General features: G+C 38.0%; 1 protein-coding gene across 1 annotated transcript; it reads left to right on the forward strand.

The window, feature by feature from the left end:
- Positions 1–19: 19 nt before the first annotated feature.
- nompB (intraflagellar transport protein 88-like protein nompB) lies at positions 20–14,659 on the forward strand. The gene is made up of 19 exons (XM_076116284.1): positions 20–357; positions 773–915; positions 1,335–1,461; positions 1,740–1,844; positions 2,011–2,124; positions 2,204–2,307; positions 2,521–2,630; positions 2,894–3,012; positions 3,265–3,416; positions 3,657–3,882; positions 4,105–4,303; positions 4,605–4,779; positions 7,324–7,426; positions 9,750–9,863; positions 10,807–10,915; positions 11,649–11,756; positions 12,593–12,658; positions 13,194–13,275; positions 14,451–14,659. The coding sequence occupies exons 1-19, from the start codon at positions 142–144 to the stop codon at positions 14,572–14,574; spliced, it is 2,496 nt and encodes an 831-aa protein (XP_075972399.1). The 5' UTR covers positions 20–141; the 3' UTR covers positions 14,575–14,659.
- The last annotated feature ends 704 nt before the right edge of the window (positions 14,660–15,363 follow it).

Genomic DNA, 15,363 nt, shown 5'->3' on the forward strand with positions numbered 1-15,363 from the left:
TTTATTATTCACTCCGCTAGCGACCTAAAACGTGACTCGCGACAATGATGTGACAGCTGTTACCATGGTTACGGCGTCACAACAAACGTGTAGCTAAAATTTTATAGATCCACGATATCTTTGCAATTGAATAGAGAGAAAATGTTGAGTTCGCGTTATTATAGTGCATCGAGACTGGGTACGGACGCCAAGCCGCGCACAGCCATGATCGTGGACGAGGACGATGAGCTGTACGCGGGGTTCAACGACGTGGCGCCCGCTCTTGACACGCGCAATCTGAGGGAAGACCAGGACTTCCAAGAGACCCTCCGCACTGCCGGCATCGGCAGGAAGGTCCCCAGCCGGATGGGCACTGGGGTTTGATACTTTATACTCTTACTTGTTGACCGTAGATAACCTGCACACAGCAAAACGCCCGTATCGCGTGTTTAGTTATTATTGTACAAGAATGACTATCTAAACAACTATATAAATACTTATTATCGTGTTAAAACATAACTACAGATAGTTAAATAGCTACGTGCGTGTATACAGATTATAAACTCGCAGTCACGCCACATAAATTCATTTTAATTTTTCGTATAAAATGTCTAATGGACGCAAATACTAATAGATATAAACTTAATCAATTACATATGAACTAGCTACTAAATCACTATTTTTACTAGATTAAATGAATAGAACCAACCGCAAATCCCCTTTTAAGGATCTATTATATTTCTTATGCCTTTAAATCTTACTTGTCTAATGTAGTCCTAATTGTTCGCTTCAGATGATGCGTATGGGCACAGTGAGCGTGCGCGGCAACAGTTCCCGCGCGGCGACTGCGGCGCGGCCGGTGACTGCGGTGAGGGCGGCCGGGTATACGTCAGCCACCAGGGACTTACCCACCCGGGACGAAGTCAAAGAAGACAGGTCATTTGAAATCATAACATTTTATATTAGCATTAATTCCTGCAATGCGAAATATTATAGGATTTTTGGGATCAACCTGTGGACTACCGATACTGCCTTGGTAGAAAATGCTTAGTGGCAGCTTGGAACTAAGTAAACCCAGGGTCAAAGAAGTAGTTACATTAATGTGAATTTACTGATACATTTTTTATAATTTTGGGCAGCACAGCAACCTGCAGTAACAAAAAATAGTCATTAAATGACTATCTTGTAAGTAAGTACTAAGAAGTCTAACAAGGTTTTAAACCAGTTGCTTCAAAGAACTTCTCACATGCTACATTTATGACCCTAAAATATGAAATGCTGAGCAAGCATCAATGTTATTTACCATTATAAGTATAACTTTATAACAAATAAGTATTCTATTTTATGGCTTTCAGCATCGAAGAGCGAGTGAAGCAGTTGGAGGCGCGTATCATGGCGTTAGTGGAAGAGTCGTGCATGCTCAGTGCCAGACCTGACGCGGACGATGACAACGCGCCTAAGAAAGAACTCGATTTGGGACAGGTTAGTAATAACATCATCTTTGGCTGTGTTCTACGTGTCGATATTATGATCGTGTTAAAATAAACACCGACAAAAGTTCAATAAATCTACTTAGTTAGTAATAATGGATATACCTAAATCTATGATGTGGCTGAACGCAAGTCAATAGGTATTCAACAAAAAAGGTAACTACTCTTAGTCTTAGACACATGTTCACCCACTGTGTTAATAGACTTTAGACAGTAGTTTTGTGAATAATAATGTGTTTTGCTTCTTTAAATTATAATTTAACATTACAGGCTCTAGCTAAAGCACAGGAGGCTTCAGCTTTAGAAAGGCAGTTGATTCGAATGCAGGAACAGGCAAACCTTGGCGACACTCATAATTTAGATCTTACGTTTGCTGTAAGTAAAAGAAAATTTCTTATAAAGAGACACATTTATTCACTGTTATAAAGTTGAATACAAAGTTATTGATTGATCCATATAACTCCCTAGTATCCTTGAAATAATTTCTTATTTCAATAACTAAGGCTTATTGACGTGATAAGAATTTGTATGTTGTTAACAGGTTTTATGTAACCTAGCAGGACAATATGCTCTCAACGAGATGTATACGGAGGCGTTGAATACATATCAATTACTGACTAGAAATAAACTATTCCCTCATGCCAACAGACTTAAGGTACCTAAAAAACAACCAGATACATTATCTATTTTATTATAATGTTTCGGGCCTTTATCTATTGTATTGTGTTTTGCAGGTAAATATGGGTAACATATATTTTAAAATGGGCGAACATCCAAAAGCTTTGAAACTGTATAGAATGGCGCTCGATCAAACGCCGACTGCGGAGAAAGACTTAAGGTAAATTCCTTTCACATCCTTCTATATTCTACTTAAGCTATATACTCCAGTTATTACAGTGAAAGTTTAGATGCTTGTTTACCAAAGCTACCAAACAGGTTTTAATAGGCAGATTGTTTATTATCTGGATTAACACTCAGATACTTTTTACTTCGGGAAATCTTTTCACGTGAATGAAGTATTTTATATGTCTTATGTTTTGTGATGTTTCAGGATGAAAGTGATGCACAATATTGGCTTACTTTTGGTGCGTATGGGCAAGTTCCGTGATGCCGTCACTAATTTCCAACATATCATGCACGAACAAGGAGACTTTCAGACCGGTGAGTTTGACGGTGGCTTAAATTTATCAGTAGAGTGCCGTCGAGGTCCTATTTGAGCTCTACTATCAATCTGTCTGAGAGGAAAAATTTTGAATACTTCTAAAGTTCTAAAAGAGTTTGCGAGCTTCTATGACCCTTATTACAAGAAATAACTTCTTTCGAAATTAAGAATTAAAGAAGACTCGGCAATCTGAAAACTTATCCGTTTTCTTTAAAGCATTGTTATAGTAATAGTTAAACAAAACTATACGTAACTATTTCAGGCTTGCACTTGGTGTTATGTTCTGTCGCGCTCAACGACGCGGAAGGCGCTAAATCAGCATTTCACGCGATGCTGGACGTGGAGCCGCCGACGTTCCATCAGGATATCACCATTGATGACGTATGTATACTTCTAACATACACACACTGCTACTTTGGCTGTTCGGTAATTTATGCTACTGACACCCAGAGGTCTTGGGTTTGGATCCCGGGTTGTACTAAGAAGTTACACCTGAGTAAAATCCTGTCAAGGAGTTGAAGTATATGTTTCTTGCGCCTGATCTTTAGCCGGTTATCTCTGATTATAATTCAACGTAGTTAAATAAATGGGTTATTATAATAACACACAAGTTTTGTTGTGTTATATGTGTAGGAGAACGACGCATACGAGTGCGTGGTCCGTGACGTGGTGCGCGGGGACCGGCTGGCGCGCTGGTCGCGTCGTGCCGCCGCCAGCGCCGAGCGCTGCTTGGCGCTGGCCGCCGCCGCCGCGCTCAGGAACGCCGACCGCGCGCCCGACCAGGGGTACGTACACTGTCACCTATACGTACACGTCTCTGATAATCGAAAATTTTTAACTATTCGTTAATTTTATTGGTGCGTGATGCATTCAGAGAAAGAAGAAAACCAATCTCCAACAGAATGATTAGTCAGCAATTGTTTTTATTGAACTGTGCCTATATCCAAGCTTAGAAAGAACCGAAATGAAATGTATGAGCTTACAATCCCACACACTTATCTATAATTTATAACTTATCTATTTAGTGGTGCGATGTGGTGTGTGGAGGCGTTGCGTGGATACAGCGGCGGCGCGGCGGGCGCCAGGCTGGAGATGGGGGCGGCGCTGGCAGCTTTGAGAGCCCTGCGTCCCCCCGCGGCTCCCTCTGCCCGCCAGGCGCTCACGAGACTGAAGGCCGTAGCGCGCGCCAACCCGCAGGACAGAGTGCTACGGGCCGAAGCCAACGCTGATGCTGCTTTTGTCGCTTATGCGGTATGTTATCTTTGTGCTTCTCATAATAATATTTCATTAAATAATCTATGAACTGAATTTAGTCGAAGGCAAGAATCCTTTTTAGTTGCTGTTAAGTTATTATTAAAAATGTCATCTAAATGTCCGATTTATTGAATCGTGTACACGAAGCGATAGCTCCGTGAAATCGCCCCAATATGCTAGAAGTATACAACTTAACTTAAGGTGTAATATTGTGTCCAGCTGGGCAACTACTCGGAGGCGAAGTCGCTGGGCGAGGCGGCGTCCCGCGACGACCCGTACTCGTGCGCGGCGCGCGTCACGTGCGCGCTGGCCGCCGCCCGCGCCGAGCACGAGCCCCGCGCCTGGGCGCACGCCGCCGACCTGCTGGCCGCCGCCACGCATCTCGACCCCGCCGACCTCGTGGCCGCACACGATCTAGGTACCCGCTTTTATATTGTTTATCCCTGTTACTGAAGAAGTTATAGGTGCCAATAAATAAAACAGTCGGTACACTATTGTATTTTTGACAACTGTCTAAATAAATTGAATAATATCTGCGTTACTGGAAGTCATTGCATATATATTGCTTATTCTAATGTACTCGGTGTACACGCTTTACGCCTGCTCTCAGCTTACATACAAAACTATAAAAGGTGTATTTTGGAGTCTGTATGAAGCAACGCATCAACCAACAAGTTAACTTGGAACAATACAATATAGTATATTATCCTGTCGTTCAGCGTTGGCGCTAGAGAACAGCTCCCCGGGCGGCGGGGACGGCAGCGCGGCGGCGGCGCGCTGGGCGCTGGTGCGGGGCGCGAGCGGCGCGGGCGCCACGCTGCGGGCGCTGGCCGCCGCCGCACTCGCCCGACACGCGCACACCCGCGCCCGGGACGACGCCGCCGCCGAGCACTGGTACCGTGCTGCTAACTACTAGCATTTATCTAGCTTATAGTTGGACAATCCGAGTACCCCCATACCTTCATGATTTTCCATATAAACAACAATCTCAAGATCCACCTAGTCCACTGATTGTCGACGAAATTTCATGTTAATATCGTTTGTTATTTTTCTGTCATTCTCATTTCATCATTCAACTCAGGACCTTTGGTACAACTCTAAACATAGCATACTTATGAGATCGGAAAGAGATCGTCACTGTAGCGACTCGAACTGTTCGGTACTATTTATATGAAACCTTTCAACACACAGTTATTGAAAACGTACCTCGCCGCAAAACAGGCTCACGAACCTTTACGCGATGCTTTGACGACTAGCCGTTCCTGATGTTCCTAAAGGTAGCATTCGGTTCTTAGCGACCGCGACGCGCGACCGCGACCCGCGACCGCGATCGGGTCGCGCGACCCACTCTGCTCTCTAGCCGCGCCCACCGGTCGCGCGTCGCGGTCGCTAGATTTGTTTAGTACTCCATATAAATCCATACTAAGCAGTGGGTCGCGCGACCCGGTCGCGGTCGCGGGTCGCGGTCGCGCGTCGCGGTCGCTAAGAACCGAATGTTACCTTACGGTTCTCAGTACGCTAGCTGTCAACTCTCCAATAACCAAGCTTACGTCTCTTCGTTAACACCCCTCGGTTACCGTGGAAACCAGCCTTTCAACAACTGATAGGAGAGCTGTAAGCGCAGACAACAGTTTGACGTCAAAGGGAAAGGATCCCTTTCCAATCCTATATGCTGTGAATTTCATAAATTTTTATATACACCTAATAATATTTATAAAAATAAATAAATTTAACCCATTAATGTCCCACTGCTGGGCAAGGGTCTCCTCCCGTAATGAGGGAGGGGTTAGGCCTTGAGTCCACCACGCTGGCCAAGTGCGGGTTGGGCACTTTGCATGCCCTCAATAAATGTATTAAACAAATTTTTAGGCATGCAAGGTTTCCTTACGATGTTTTCCTTCACCGTTGGAGCATGTGATAATTATTTCTAATACACACATAACTTCGAATAGTCATTGGTGTGTTGCCTCGGATTCGAACCTGCGACCACTTGCGTGGGAGGTGCTAATTTTAAACCACTCGGCTATCACTGCTAATAATATTTAAATACAAAAAAAGTTACAAACACATTCGTCCATTCACACATCAAAAAAGTTAAAACCACCAATAAAGAAATAGTCAAGCCTCATTAAATTTATTCATTTCGATCGCCGTACTCAATTCTGTGCCCTTTCACCGGTGACCTTTGATTGGAAATAACCATAACACATTCAAATTCGATCGTACATGTTCTATTATAGGTAGTACTAATTACAGAGAGCTTATTAATAATTCATTTACTTATATAATAATAATAAATGTTCCATATCATTACTTTACGTATTGTCTTACACGTGGTGCATTGTAAAAGTAAATATGTATGAAGGTAAAGTCCCAAGACAATGAGAGGAAATAAAAATGAGTGCAAATTTATAGTTCTTGCCATTTACTGTATCTGAAAAACGTGTACTAGATATCTGTTACAGTTTGTAGTATTAGATGAGAAGAAGAAAAGGTTTTATAAAAACATAATTACAGTACATTCACACAGGATACGTCATGACGGATGGGTTCACAACGAATAAGGCATCGTGCTAATTGACGATTGCTTAAAATATCAGCAGAAGTGGGTCCGTCATTATCAAAAAAAATCACGATTCCAGATTTCTAAAAGATGTTCACAAATCCGTTTATTTTTTCATGATTCTTAAAATGTGTGATCATAGGTTTAACTAAACAGTGAAAAAAAAGGATTCGTTCGTCTTTCGTGTGCTTCGCCTATAATGAGTTTATTTATAATATAAAACTTATTGGTAAAAAATCTAAGAACATTAGAAGTGAAGCCCAAAGTTATACCTACCCATTGCTACACTTCAAATAACGAAGGCACGAAAATTAACTATAACTTGAAATTATGTGTTGTATTATAAAAAAATCCGCAATTACGCATGTTTTGTGCAATCGGGTATATAATTGTAAAAAATTAAGTACCAAACAATAAATAAGTACTTATACAAAATTTTGTTCCAAAATGACCTTCTTTCGGCTTTGGAAAATTTGCAAGTTATAAATTACATGCTATGCATAAATACATAGGTAGCATACACAGGTACATTTAGTCAACAACTTATTTTAAATAGGTACTGCATAATACATTACAGTTTCGCAATGCGTTATTGACCAAACGTCAAGTGTTTATTTTTATATCCCTCTGTTTTGCCTAAAGGAAGAGACACAACAAGGATATGATAGAGATTTTTCACCCTTTCTCTCCAAAATTCCCTATTTTGTGGAATCTACCTTGGTGGTCAGATCGTCGTACCATCTGCAGCGTCCGTCCTTTGGCGTCCCTTTCTGTACCAATCTCTCAAGACACTATGTTAAATTGTTTAATTATATACTAATGTTAAAAAAAAATTGAGTTAATAGTACCACTTGTTCAATCTTAATTATATATAGGTACAGTCTCATCGGAAGCTGGGATGCCGGTGTCACGTGTGCTCTAGCACAACTGCACAGTGAAATGGGTGATACACAAACTGCCAAGCATCATTATCAAGACGTAAGCTATTTATATTAGTTAAACCTTTTGTTTCGATAGCACTCAGTTCCAATTCCTTCAATTTCAGTTGATAATGAAATTAGGTATACCAATTGCGGTTCACCATCCGTGCAGACTATAGGTATGGTTTCTTAAAATAACTGCGTACGATAAACAAAAGTAGGTATATTGTTGTGTTTGTCAAAAACAAAAAAGATTGCGGAATGAATTCAACTTCCGCATTAAATTTAAAGAAAACAGGCTATCATGAAACATGACGTCAAGTCGTGACTCCTTTTACGCACAGTTTAAATTGTATTACGAAGTTACACTACGTAACGGTAATATTTTCAAGTAAATGTCGATATAAAATCAATGTGTTTGTGACGTCGTACAACCTTGCACCCGCGAGTGTGTACTGTGACGTCAGCATGTTATAGAACCGTGATTACATTATTTTGTAAACATTTACTAGTTTGTTTATTTGCATGTTTATTGCATGCACCGTAACTTGTTATCAAAGACGATATCGATGTTCGAACCAAAACCAGTTAGCTGGATTGACTTGTATATTTATTATATGTTAAATTATACTTTTTCCTTTTGTGCCTCAACTGTGACTTTGTTTACGAAATTAGAACAAGTAAATTAATCTATTAAAAAAAATCTATCACAGTAGAAAAAAGTTACGATTATACAGGGTGTCCCAAAACTCAACGATAATCCGAGACAGGATGAAAGGCCAAGTCATACCGGTCCTAGGAAAAATAAGAAAAAAATTCTATATCACTTAGTTCAGCAATAATAGACATATTTCAAAAAAGTTGAAATTCCACACCCCTGGTCGCATTTTCAAGTCCTGTGATCACGAATGTCACAATTTCGCTGTGTTTTTTTGAATTTCGTGATCTTCATTAAATATGCTATGAATCGTAAAACAAATTTATGCACAAAACATTGTTAATTTAATAAAAAAAGCTAAGTTTTAGTGAGTCATGGTTCACAAAAATATTGTTAGTTAACTTTGACGCTTCGTATTGAAAAAAAAATGTACTACACTACCCTTGGCAAGTTATTGCAAAAGTTGGCGCATTTAATCAAGATTTCAAAATGGTGCTACACTTGCCACTTTTCTTGCCATTAAAAATGTTATTTTTATTTGAACGAAGAGTATCCTCGCAGATGGATCGGACGCAGTGGTTCAATTTTGTGACCTCCTCGTTCCCCCGATCTAAATCTAGTAGATATTTTTTACTGGGAATGCATAAAAGAAACAGTCTATTCGAAATCAATACAAAATCTATCAGAACTTCGCCAGAAAATTGACACAGCGTCAAAGGAAATAAATGCAAGGAATTTGGCTTGACTGTGGAAAAGATCTTTTGTACGCCGTTGCAGAGCCTGTATTCGTGCCGGAGGAAAGCAATTATTTTTAGTAAAGAGGTAATTGAGTCAATCCATAACCAATATTTAATGTTATAAACATAATATGTAATAATAATTAAAAAAAAACAATGAACGAATCATGTTCTCATTGAATTATTCTCCTTAAACTAAAGTAATTCCGAATTGTTTTCCTCTGGCACGAATACAAGCTCTGCAATGCCTTACAAAAGACCTTTGCACCAGTCAAGCAAAATTCTTTGCATTTATTTCCTTTGACGATGTGTCAATTTTCGGGCGACATTCTGATAGATTTTGTATTGATTTCGAATAGACTTTTTCTTTTAGGCATCCCCAGTAAAAAATATCTACTGGATTTAGATCGGGGGAACGAGGAGGCCACAAAATTGAACCACTGCATTCGATCCATCTGCGAGGATACTCTTCGTTCAAATAAAAATAACATTTTTAATGGCAAGAAAAGTGGCAAGTGTAGCACCATTTTGAAATCTTGATTAAATGCGCCAACTTTTGAAATAACTTGCCAAGGGTAGTGTAGTACATTTTTTTTTCAATACGAAGCGTCAAAGTTAACTAACAATATTTTTGTGAACCATGACTCACTAAAACTTAGCTTTTTTTATTAAATTAACAATGTTTTGTGCATAAATTTGTTTTACGATTCATAGCATATTTAATGAAGATCACGAAATTCAAAAAAACACAGCGAAATTGTGACATTCGTGATCACAGGACTTGAAAATGCGACCAGGGGTGTGGAATTTCAACTTTTTTGAAATATGTCTATTGTTGCTGAACTAAGTGATATAGATTTTTTTTCTTATTTTTCCTAGGACCGGTATGACTTGGCCTTTCATCCTGTCTCGGATTATCGTTGAGTTTTGGGACACCCTGTATAATATAATAAGTATATGAAGAAATAATTAAATATTTGATACAGGTAGAAGCAGTATGGCCGTGCGAGATATCTGCGCTGGAGTGGCTTGCAAATGAAGCGCAGCCCGACGCGGCCCTGCAGTACTACAGGCGCGCGGCCAGACTTCAACCTAACAATGTAACCACTGTTTAACAACATATTCCTCTTTATACATATTATCTTCTTTATTCTTATTTCTAGATATAGCTGTAGAACAATTAATTAATTAATTGGGAAATCAAATTGTGTTTAAAAAAATATTTTTTTTGCCTGCGATTCCGTGCCACAAAGAGATTATGTAGAGTTATAAATATCTAGGTTATAAACTATCTTGCTGTCTGCAATTTTCAGAAAAAATTCAGTCGTTTTCGCATGAAAAAGAAACAACTCAGTCATCGATAAGAACTTTCGCATTTATAATATTACTAAGATTTATAAAAACAACTGCAAAATAAATAGGAAGAAAAAGTAAATTGTGTTGATCAAGGTGATATGTTAATATGAGTATTGTTTCATTAGTTATATAATGAGTGCCCTTCACGAAACATTCAAACTGTCCTCTTTACAAACACAACAACAATCAATAGGAAAAAGAAAGGCAAAAAATAAATATAATTATTATAAATGACAAGGTCGGTAAATTGATGTCTCTGGTTATTTTACTTAAAACTCACCTTCTAGAATGATGACTTAATGAACGATTTTATATCACGAGAGACTTATTAACCTTCCAATCATAGATGCAGATAATTGTTTATAGAAATATCTGTTGATTTGTGGACACAAATCTCTTTAATCGTAACCATTGTCGATTGTTCAACAATCAACGAAATCATCACACAATCGCCGTATAATGAAGCATAGGATAACGTATAACTGTTGCTCGTATGCGTATCTTGGTGCGAAGATTTACCGTCATAATTATATTTTTATTTATAGTAAAATTGCTTATAACTATCCCAAAAGAATAAACATAAATATAGAAACATCTCTATTTTGGTTCCACGGTTGGTTTAGTTTTTGTAACGGGCGTTACCGTTTATCAAACAATTTTTTCATCATGTTTTCTTCTATGACGTAGCCTCAATGGGGTCTATTGATGGGAGCGTGTCTTCGAGCCAGCGGGAAATATCAAGAAGCACTTGCCTTGTACAAGAAAATGAACACGAGGTTCCCGGACAATGTCCAGTGTTAGTATTGAATGATCTCTCTACTATTATCTCAATCTATACTAATATTATAAAGCTGAAGAGTTTGTTTGTTTGTTTGTTTGAACGCGCTAATCTCAGGAACTACTGGTCCGATTTGAAACATTCTTTCAGTGTTAGATAGCCCATTTGTTGAGGAAGGCTATAGGCTATATATCATCACGCTACGGCCAATAGGAGCAGAGTACCAGTAAAAAATGTTCCAAACCGGGGAAAAAATCACCCATTCTCTCTTAAGTGACGCAAGCGAAGTTGCGCGGGTCAGCTAGTATTTTATAAAACAAATTTCTCTCATCGCATCTTTCTAAATCTATATCCAGATAATCAAATCCTGCAGAATGCATTTACAAATTCGATCAATGAAAATGTATGAGTACAATTTATTAAAGTTGCGTGTAAATTGTTTGAAATTAATTTGAGATTCTTGTAGATGTCGGAAAAACTCAAACTGAATTGAACCTCTCATGAGAAACGCTAAATGTTTTTTCTAGTGATAATTATTATATGTTAAAAGGTTTGTTTATTATTCAGATAATTACCTACTATTGTTATTTGATCAAGCACGAGAAATATTAGTCAAAATTCTGCGCGTTGTTATGAAATCATAGGCCAGTTTTACAGCTTATTGATGAGTTTTTAAGAGCTAACCGATACTAATTTGTAAATGAATTGATCAAAAATATCTTAATGTTAAGACAAAAATGTTTTTATTTAGGCTTGAAGCTGATTGTGAAGTTGTGCGGTGACCAGGGACTGTCTGAAACCACCGCTTGGACTCGCGAGCTGCAGCGTGCACAAGCTCGAGTCAAACAGAAGGACCAAGGTTTGATATTTAAACATTTTGTTTCTCTTATCTAAGTCACTGTATAATAGTATTATATTCTTTTGACTTTGAACATATTTATCTAAATAATTCCTTGAATATAATTAGTTATTTTACAATCAACATATTGGTCATTATTTTTTCATTGATGTCTATATTACTGCCTTGCATAGTAAAGGTATAAGTATAACTCTATAATCGTGGCTAAGTACTCAGGGTTATTCCTATGCTCTCATAGGTACATGCCATGACACCACTATAAATGACTCATGGGAATTTGTTCCCAACCACTTATGGTAACTAATGACATTCTTTTGAGAAAATGTTATTAGTCACTAATGCGTGCAATGCCTTTCCACTTACCAATAGAGTCAACTGGGAATAACCAACCATTTCAACCAAAACAACTACCTAATTATGATTTATTAAAAAAATGTTCAATAAAAATATGCTATCCAACGTTTGTATTTATGAAGAGTGTGCATTCTTCATAATTTTTTTTTGCTCTTTTTCATACTGGTTAATTTATACCTAGTATTATAATTACTATTAGTATTGTCTTACTGTGGACTGTGGGAATGTGAGAGGGCTCACATTACGACAGTAAGACATTAATGGATTAAATTTAATTTGCTGTACTCTCATGTTTTGCCATTATTTACAAAGCAAAACAAACACGACTAATACTTCTTATTACCAGTGTTAAATTGTATCAATTGCGGATCAATATTATGTAACAAGTAACACCTAATCTAATCTGCAAGATCAAATAACTTGCAACGATCTTAGAACAATATAATTAATTAATATTTTAAATGATATGTTGTTTGTTCCAGTGAGTGTTGCGTCAGCCGGAAGCGTGTCTTCAGGGGCCAGTCCATCGCCGATAGATCAAATCAGAGGTAACTACATGAAAAATGTCGTCATCATTTCGTCATCTTTGCATTGTTTTGTTTGAACTATCACTTTTGTTATATTTTATAGAGTAGAGATTATTGCCAATAGTATCTGAATACCCTACGTTTTTGATACATTGTATAGAATTTGGCAATCTTTCTTCCTCTTTGAGTATACATATTTGACGTGCCTGATTAAAAAGTTGCGTATTCCAAGGCAAAAAACACAAATCAGGAACTGTTTTACAATAATACACAATTTTGTAACATTCTCTTTTCAAAAAAATAACTATGTGTTTGCAAAAGTGACGTCGTGGGTGTCACGATAAATTATTATTGTAACGTCATAAAATTGAGTAGCAACGCATGTTTAAAAAAAAGATTACGTAAAGTTAGCAACAAAATACCTATTTTACTATTTATTAAACTATGTAAGTTAGATGCATCATTGAGTAGAGAATAGTTTTGTGAATAAACCCATGATTAATGCTTTTATGAGTGTAGTATACAAGGGTAGTAATTACTGCTTGTGTGCGGTCAGGCGGCGGGCGGGCGCCGCGCACGTCCAGCTCGCGCCGCTCCAGCGACGGCCGCGCCGACAGCGCGCACACTGCCACCTACACGTATGTACCTGCACTAGGCTCTATCATACCAACAACATTACCTACATACACTTACAGTTGTACTTAGTATGTGTCCGTTGTTTGTATGTTTGTAAATGTCCCCGCGACACAAGAGTAATTCTTAGTGGAGAAGTAGTCTTTATACAGTTTGTACTTAGTAGAACAATATGATGCTACTACGTGAAGCCAACACAAACGTTTCTTTTCTTACATCAAGCAGCAGCTATTTAGTTTGTTTACCATCCAATTACATGAATCACCGATGTTATGAGCATCTCATGTTAACATCAAAACCAACATGAACTGTTTTCAAAACATGTTTTCATAACTTTTCCGCGATTAGGGCTTTCCGATTAAAAATATGCAAATCGGCGTTATCAAATTCTTATCTGCTAGTATCGCTAAATTGTATGACTCGATTGTTCTATCTTAATCCCTCACCTCATCGTAAATTAATAAAAAAGAGCTTTGATTTTTGTGGGTTGGGCTACAATCAGTGTCGCCGATCAAATTAGGAATGTGACGAATAGGTATTCCTCCTTTTACAACATTCACGAATCATACCGTTTCTGTCTTCAATTCATCAGTGGTCTCATTTTTGATAACGTCTTCACCCAGGAGGCCCAGATGTATATCAAATAATATTACGCAATATATTCAGCTAGTTACAGATAGATTAATTATTTTTACTGATAGGTATTATAATTTAAAAATATCTTAAGCCAAGGGGTTAAACCAAAGACCTTTGACTCAATAAATCACCGGATCCGCCTCTGAAACAGTGTACGATAAGCTACGCAATGAAGATATCTCCAGGAAAGGTAGGTAACAAACAAGAAGATGATAGATAATCCCAACTGTGATTTCATCATGACATAATAATATATATATAATTGTTAATGGTGACACGAGGTTACAATGTCATTGTTAACAAATAGAACGTGCTACCCTACTTGTGTGAGCGATACCGCGGCGCCATTACCGCTACTGCGCACCAGACGTCCGCACTCGAAACTCAGACTGTCGCCCCCGGGGTCAATCGTCTGAATATTTATTGGATTCATTCATTAATTCAACCCATACATACTTGTACTTTCCGCGTTCACTGAAGGTATTTGCGTCAAATTAATATTATTTGGTATCGAAAAGTGATTAACATGTTGTTTCGTGTGCAGATACTCGGGAGGTAACGCGCAGGAAGGCCTACAACCAGTCAACAGATCTATTGTTCGATCTGAAACTACTAAGAAGAAACCAATTGACGAATACGACGACGACCTGCCCCTCCCCCCTGAATAACTTTTACTATCACATATTATCTAATATCATATTTATATTAACTTAAGAATTTGTAGTTTTTCATTTTAGCAATAAAGTGAAATATTATACAAATAAGTGAATTTGATTTCTGTTCCTTCATTCCGCAATCGAGAATTATTGCTTTCACTAAGAGTAAGAGAACTTAATTTGTAATAAAACAAGGTACTATAGTATATAAATAGCTATATAAGCACCTATTCCAATCTCGTCAATTTGGACAAATCATCACGGCACCACGTGATATAATTAGGTACACATAAAGGTTACGTTGATAAACGATATATCTCAGTAATCATGTACACGGAGTACGCGGAAGTCGGGTTTTTAATGAACCCGGTAAATATGGTCGTTACTAGAAACATTGATAGGGAAGTCACTGCCGACCATTATGTAGAAAGTCAACACGAAAGACATATGTATATATTAGACAAGTTTATACCCGCGACTTCGTCCGCCACCTGAATGCATTATTTTCCCGAGGTAAAAAGTATAAGCCTTTACCCTTTCTCGGGTAACAAAATATCTCCATACCAAATTTCATGCAAATTGGTTCAGTAGTTTAAGCATGATTGAGTAACAGACGGACAGTCAGAGTTACTTTCGCATTTATAATATTAAGTATGGATTTCTTTACTTAGCAGGAAGAATTCTAACTGTCTTAAAAATGAACTTCATGTAAGCTCTAATCAGTGATACAATTTTTTTGTCACTTTCAATCAATTTTAAACTTGTAATAAGAGTGAAAAAGACAAAACACAGTATCTAATC

The sequence above is a fragment of the Anticarsia gemmatalis genome, chromosome 7, assembly GCF_050436995.1.
Source record: "Anticarsia gemmatalis isolate Benzon Research Colony breed Stoneville strain chromosome 7, ilAntGemm2 primary, whole genome shotgun sequence".
NCBI lineage: Eukaryota > Metazoa > Arthropoda > Insecta > Lepidoptera > Erebidae > Anticarsia > Anticarsia gemmatalis.

What these genes read in the sequence shown, in the direction of transcription:
- nompB (XM_076116284.1), top strand. Translation starts at nt 142, where the DNA reads ATGTTGAGTTCGCGTTATTATAGTGCATCGAGACTGGGTACGGACGCC. An exon ending in GACGAAGTCAAAGAAGACAG is followed by an intron (nt 916 to 1,334) that starts GTCATTTGAAAT and finishes TATGGCTTTCAG; the next exon opens with CATCGAAGAGCGAGTGAAGC. An exon ending in ACAAGGAGACTTTCAGACCG is followed by an intron (nt 2,631 to 2,893) that starts GTGAGTTTGACG and finishes TAACTATTTCAG; the next exon opens with GCTTGCACTTGGTGTTATGT.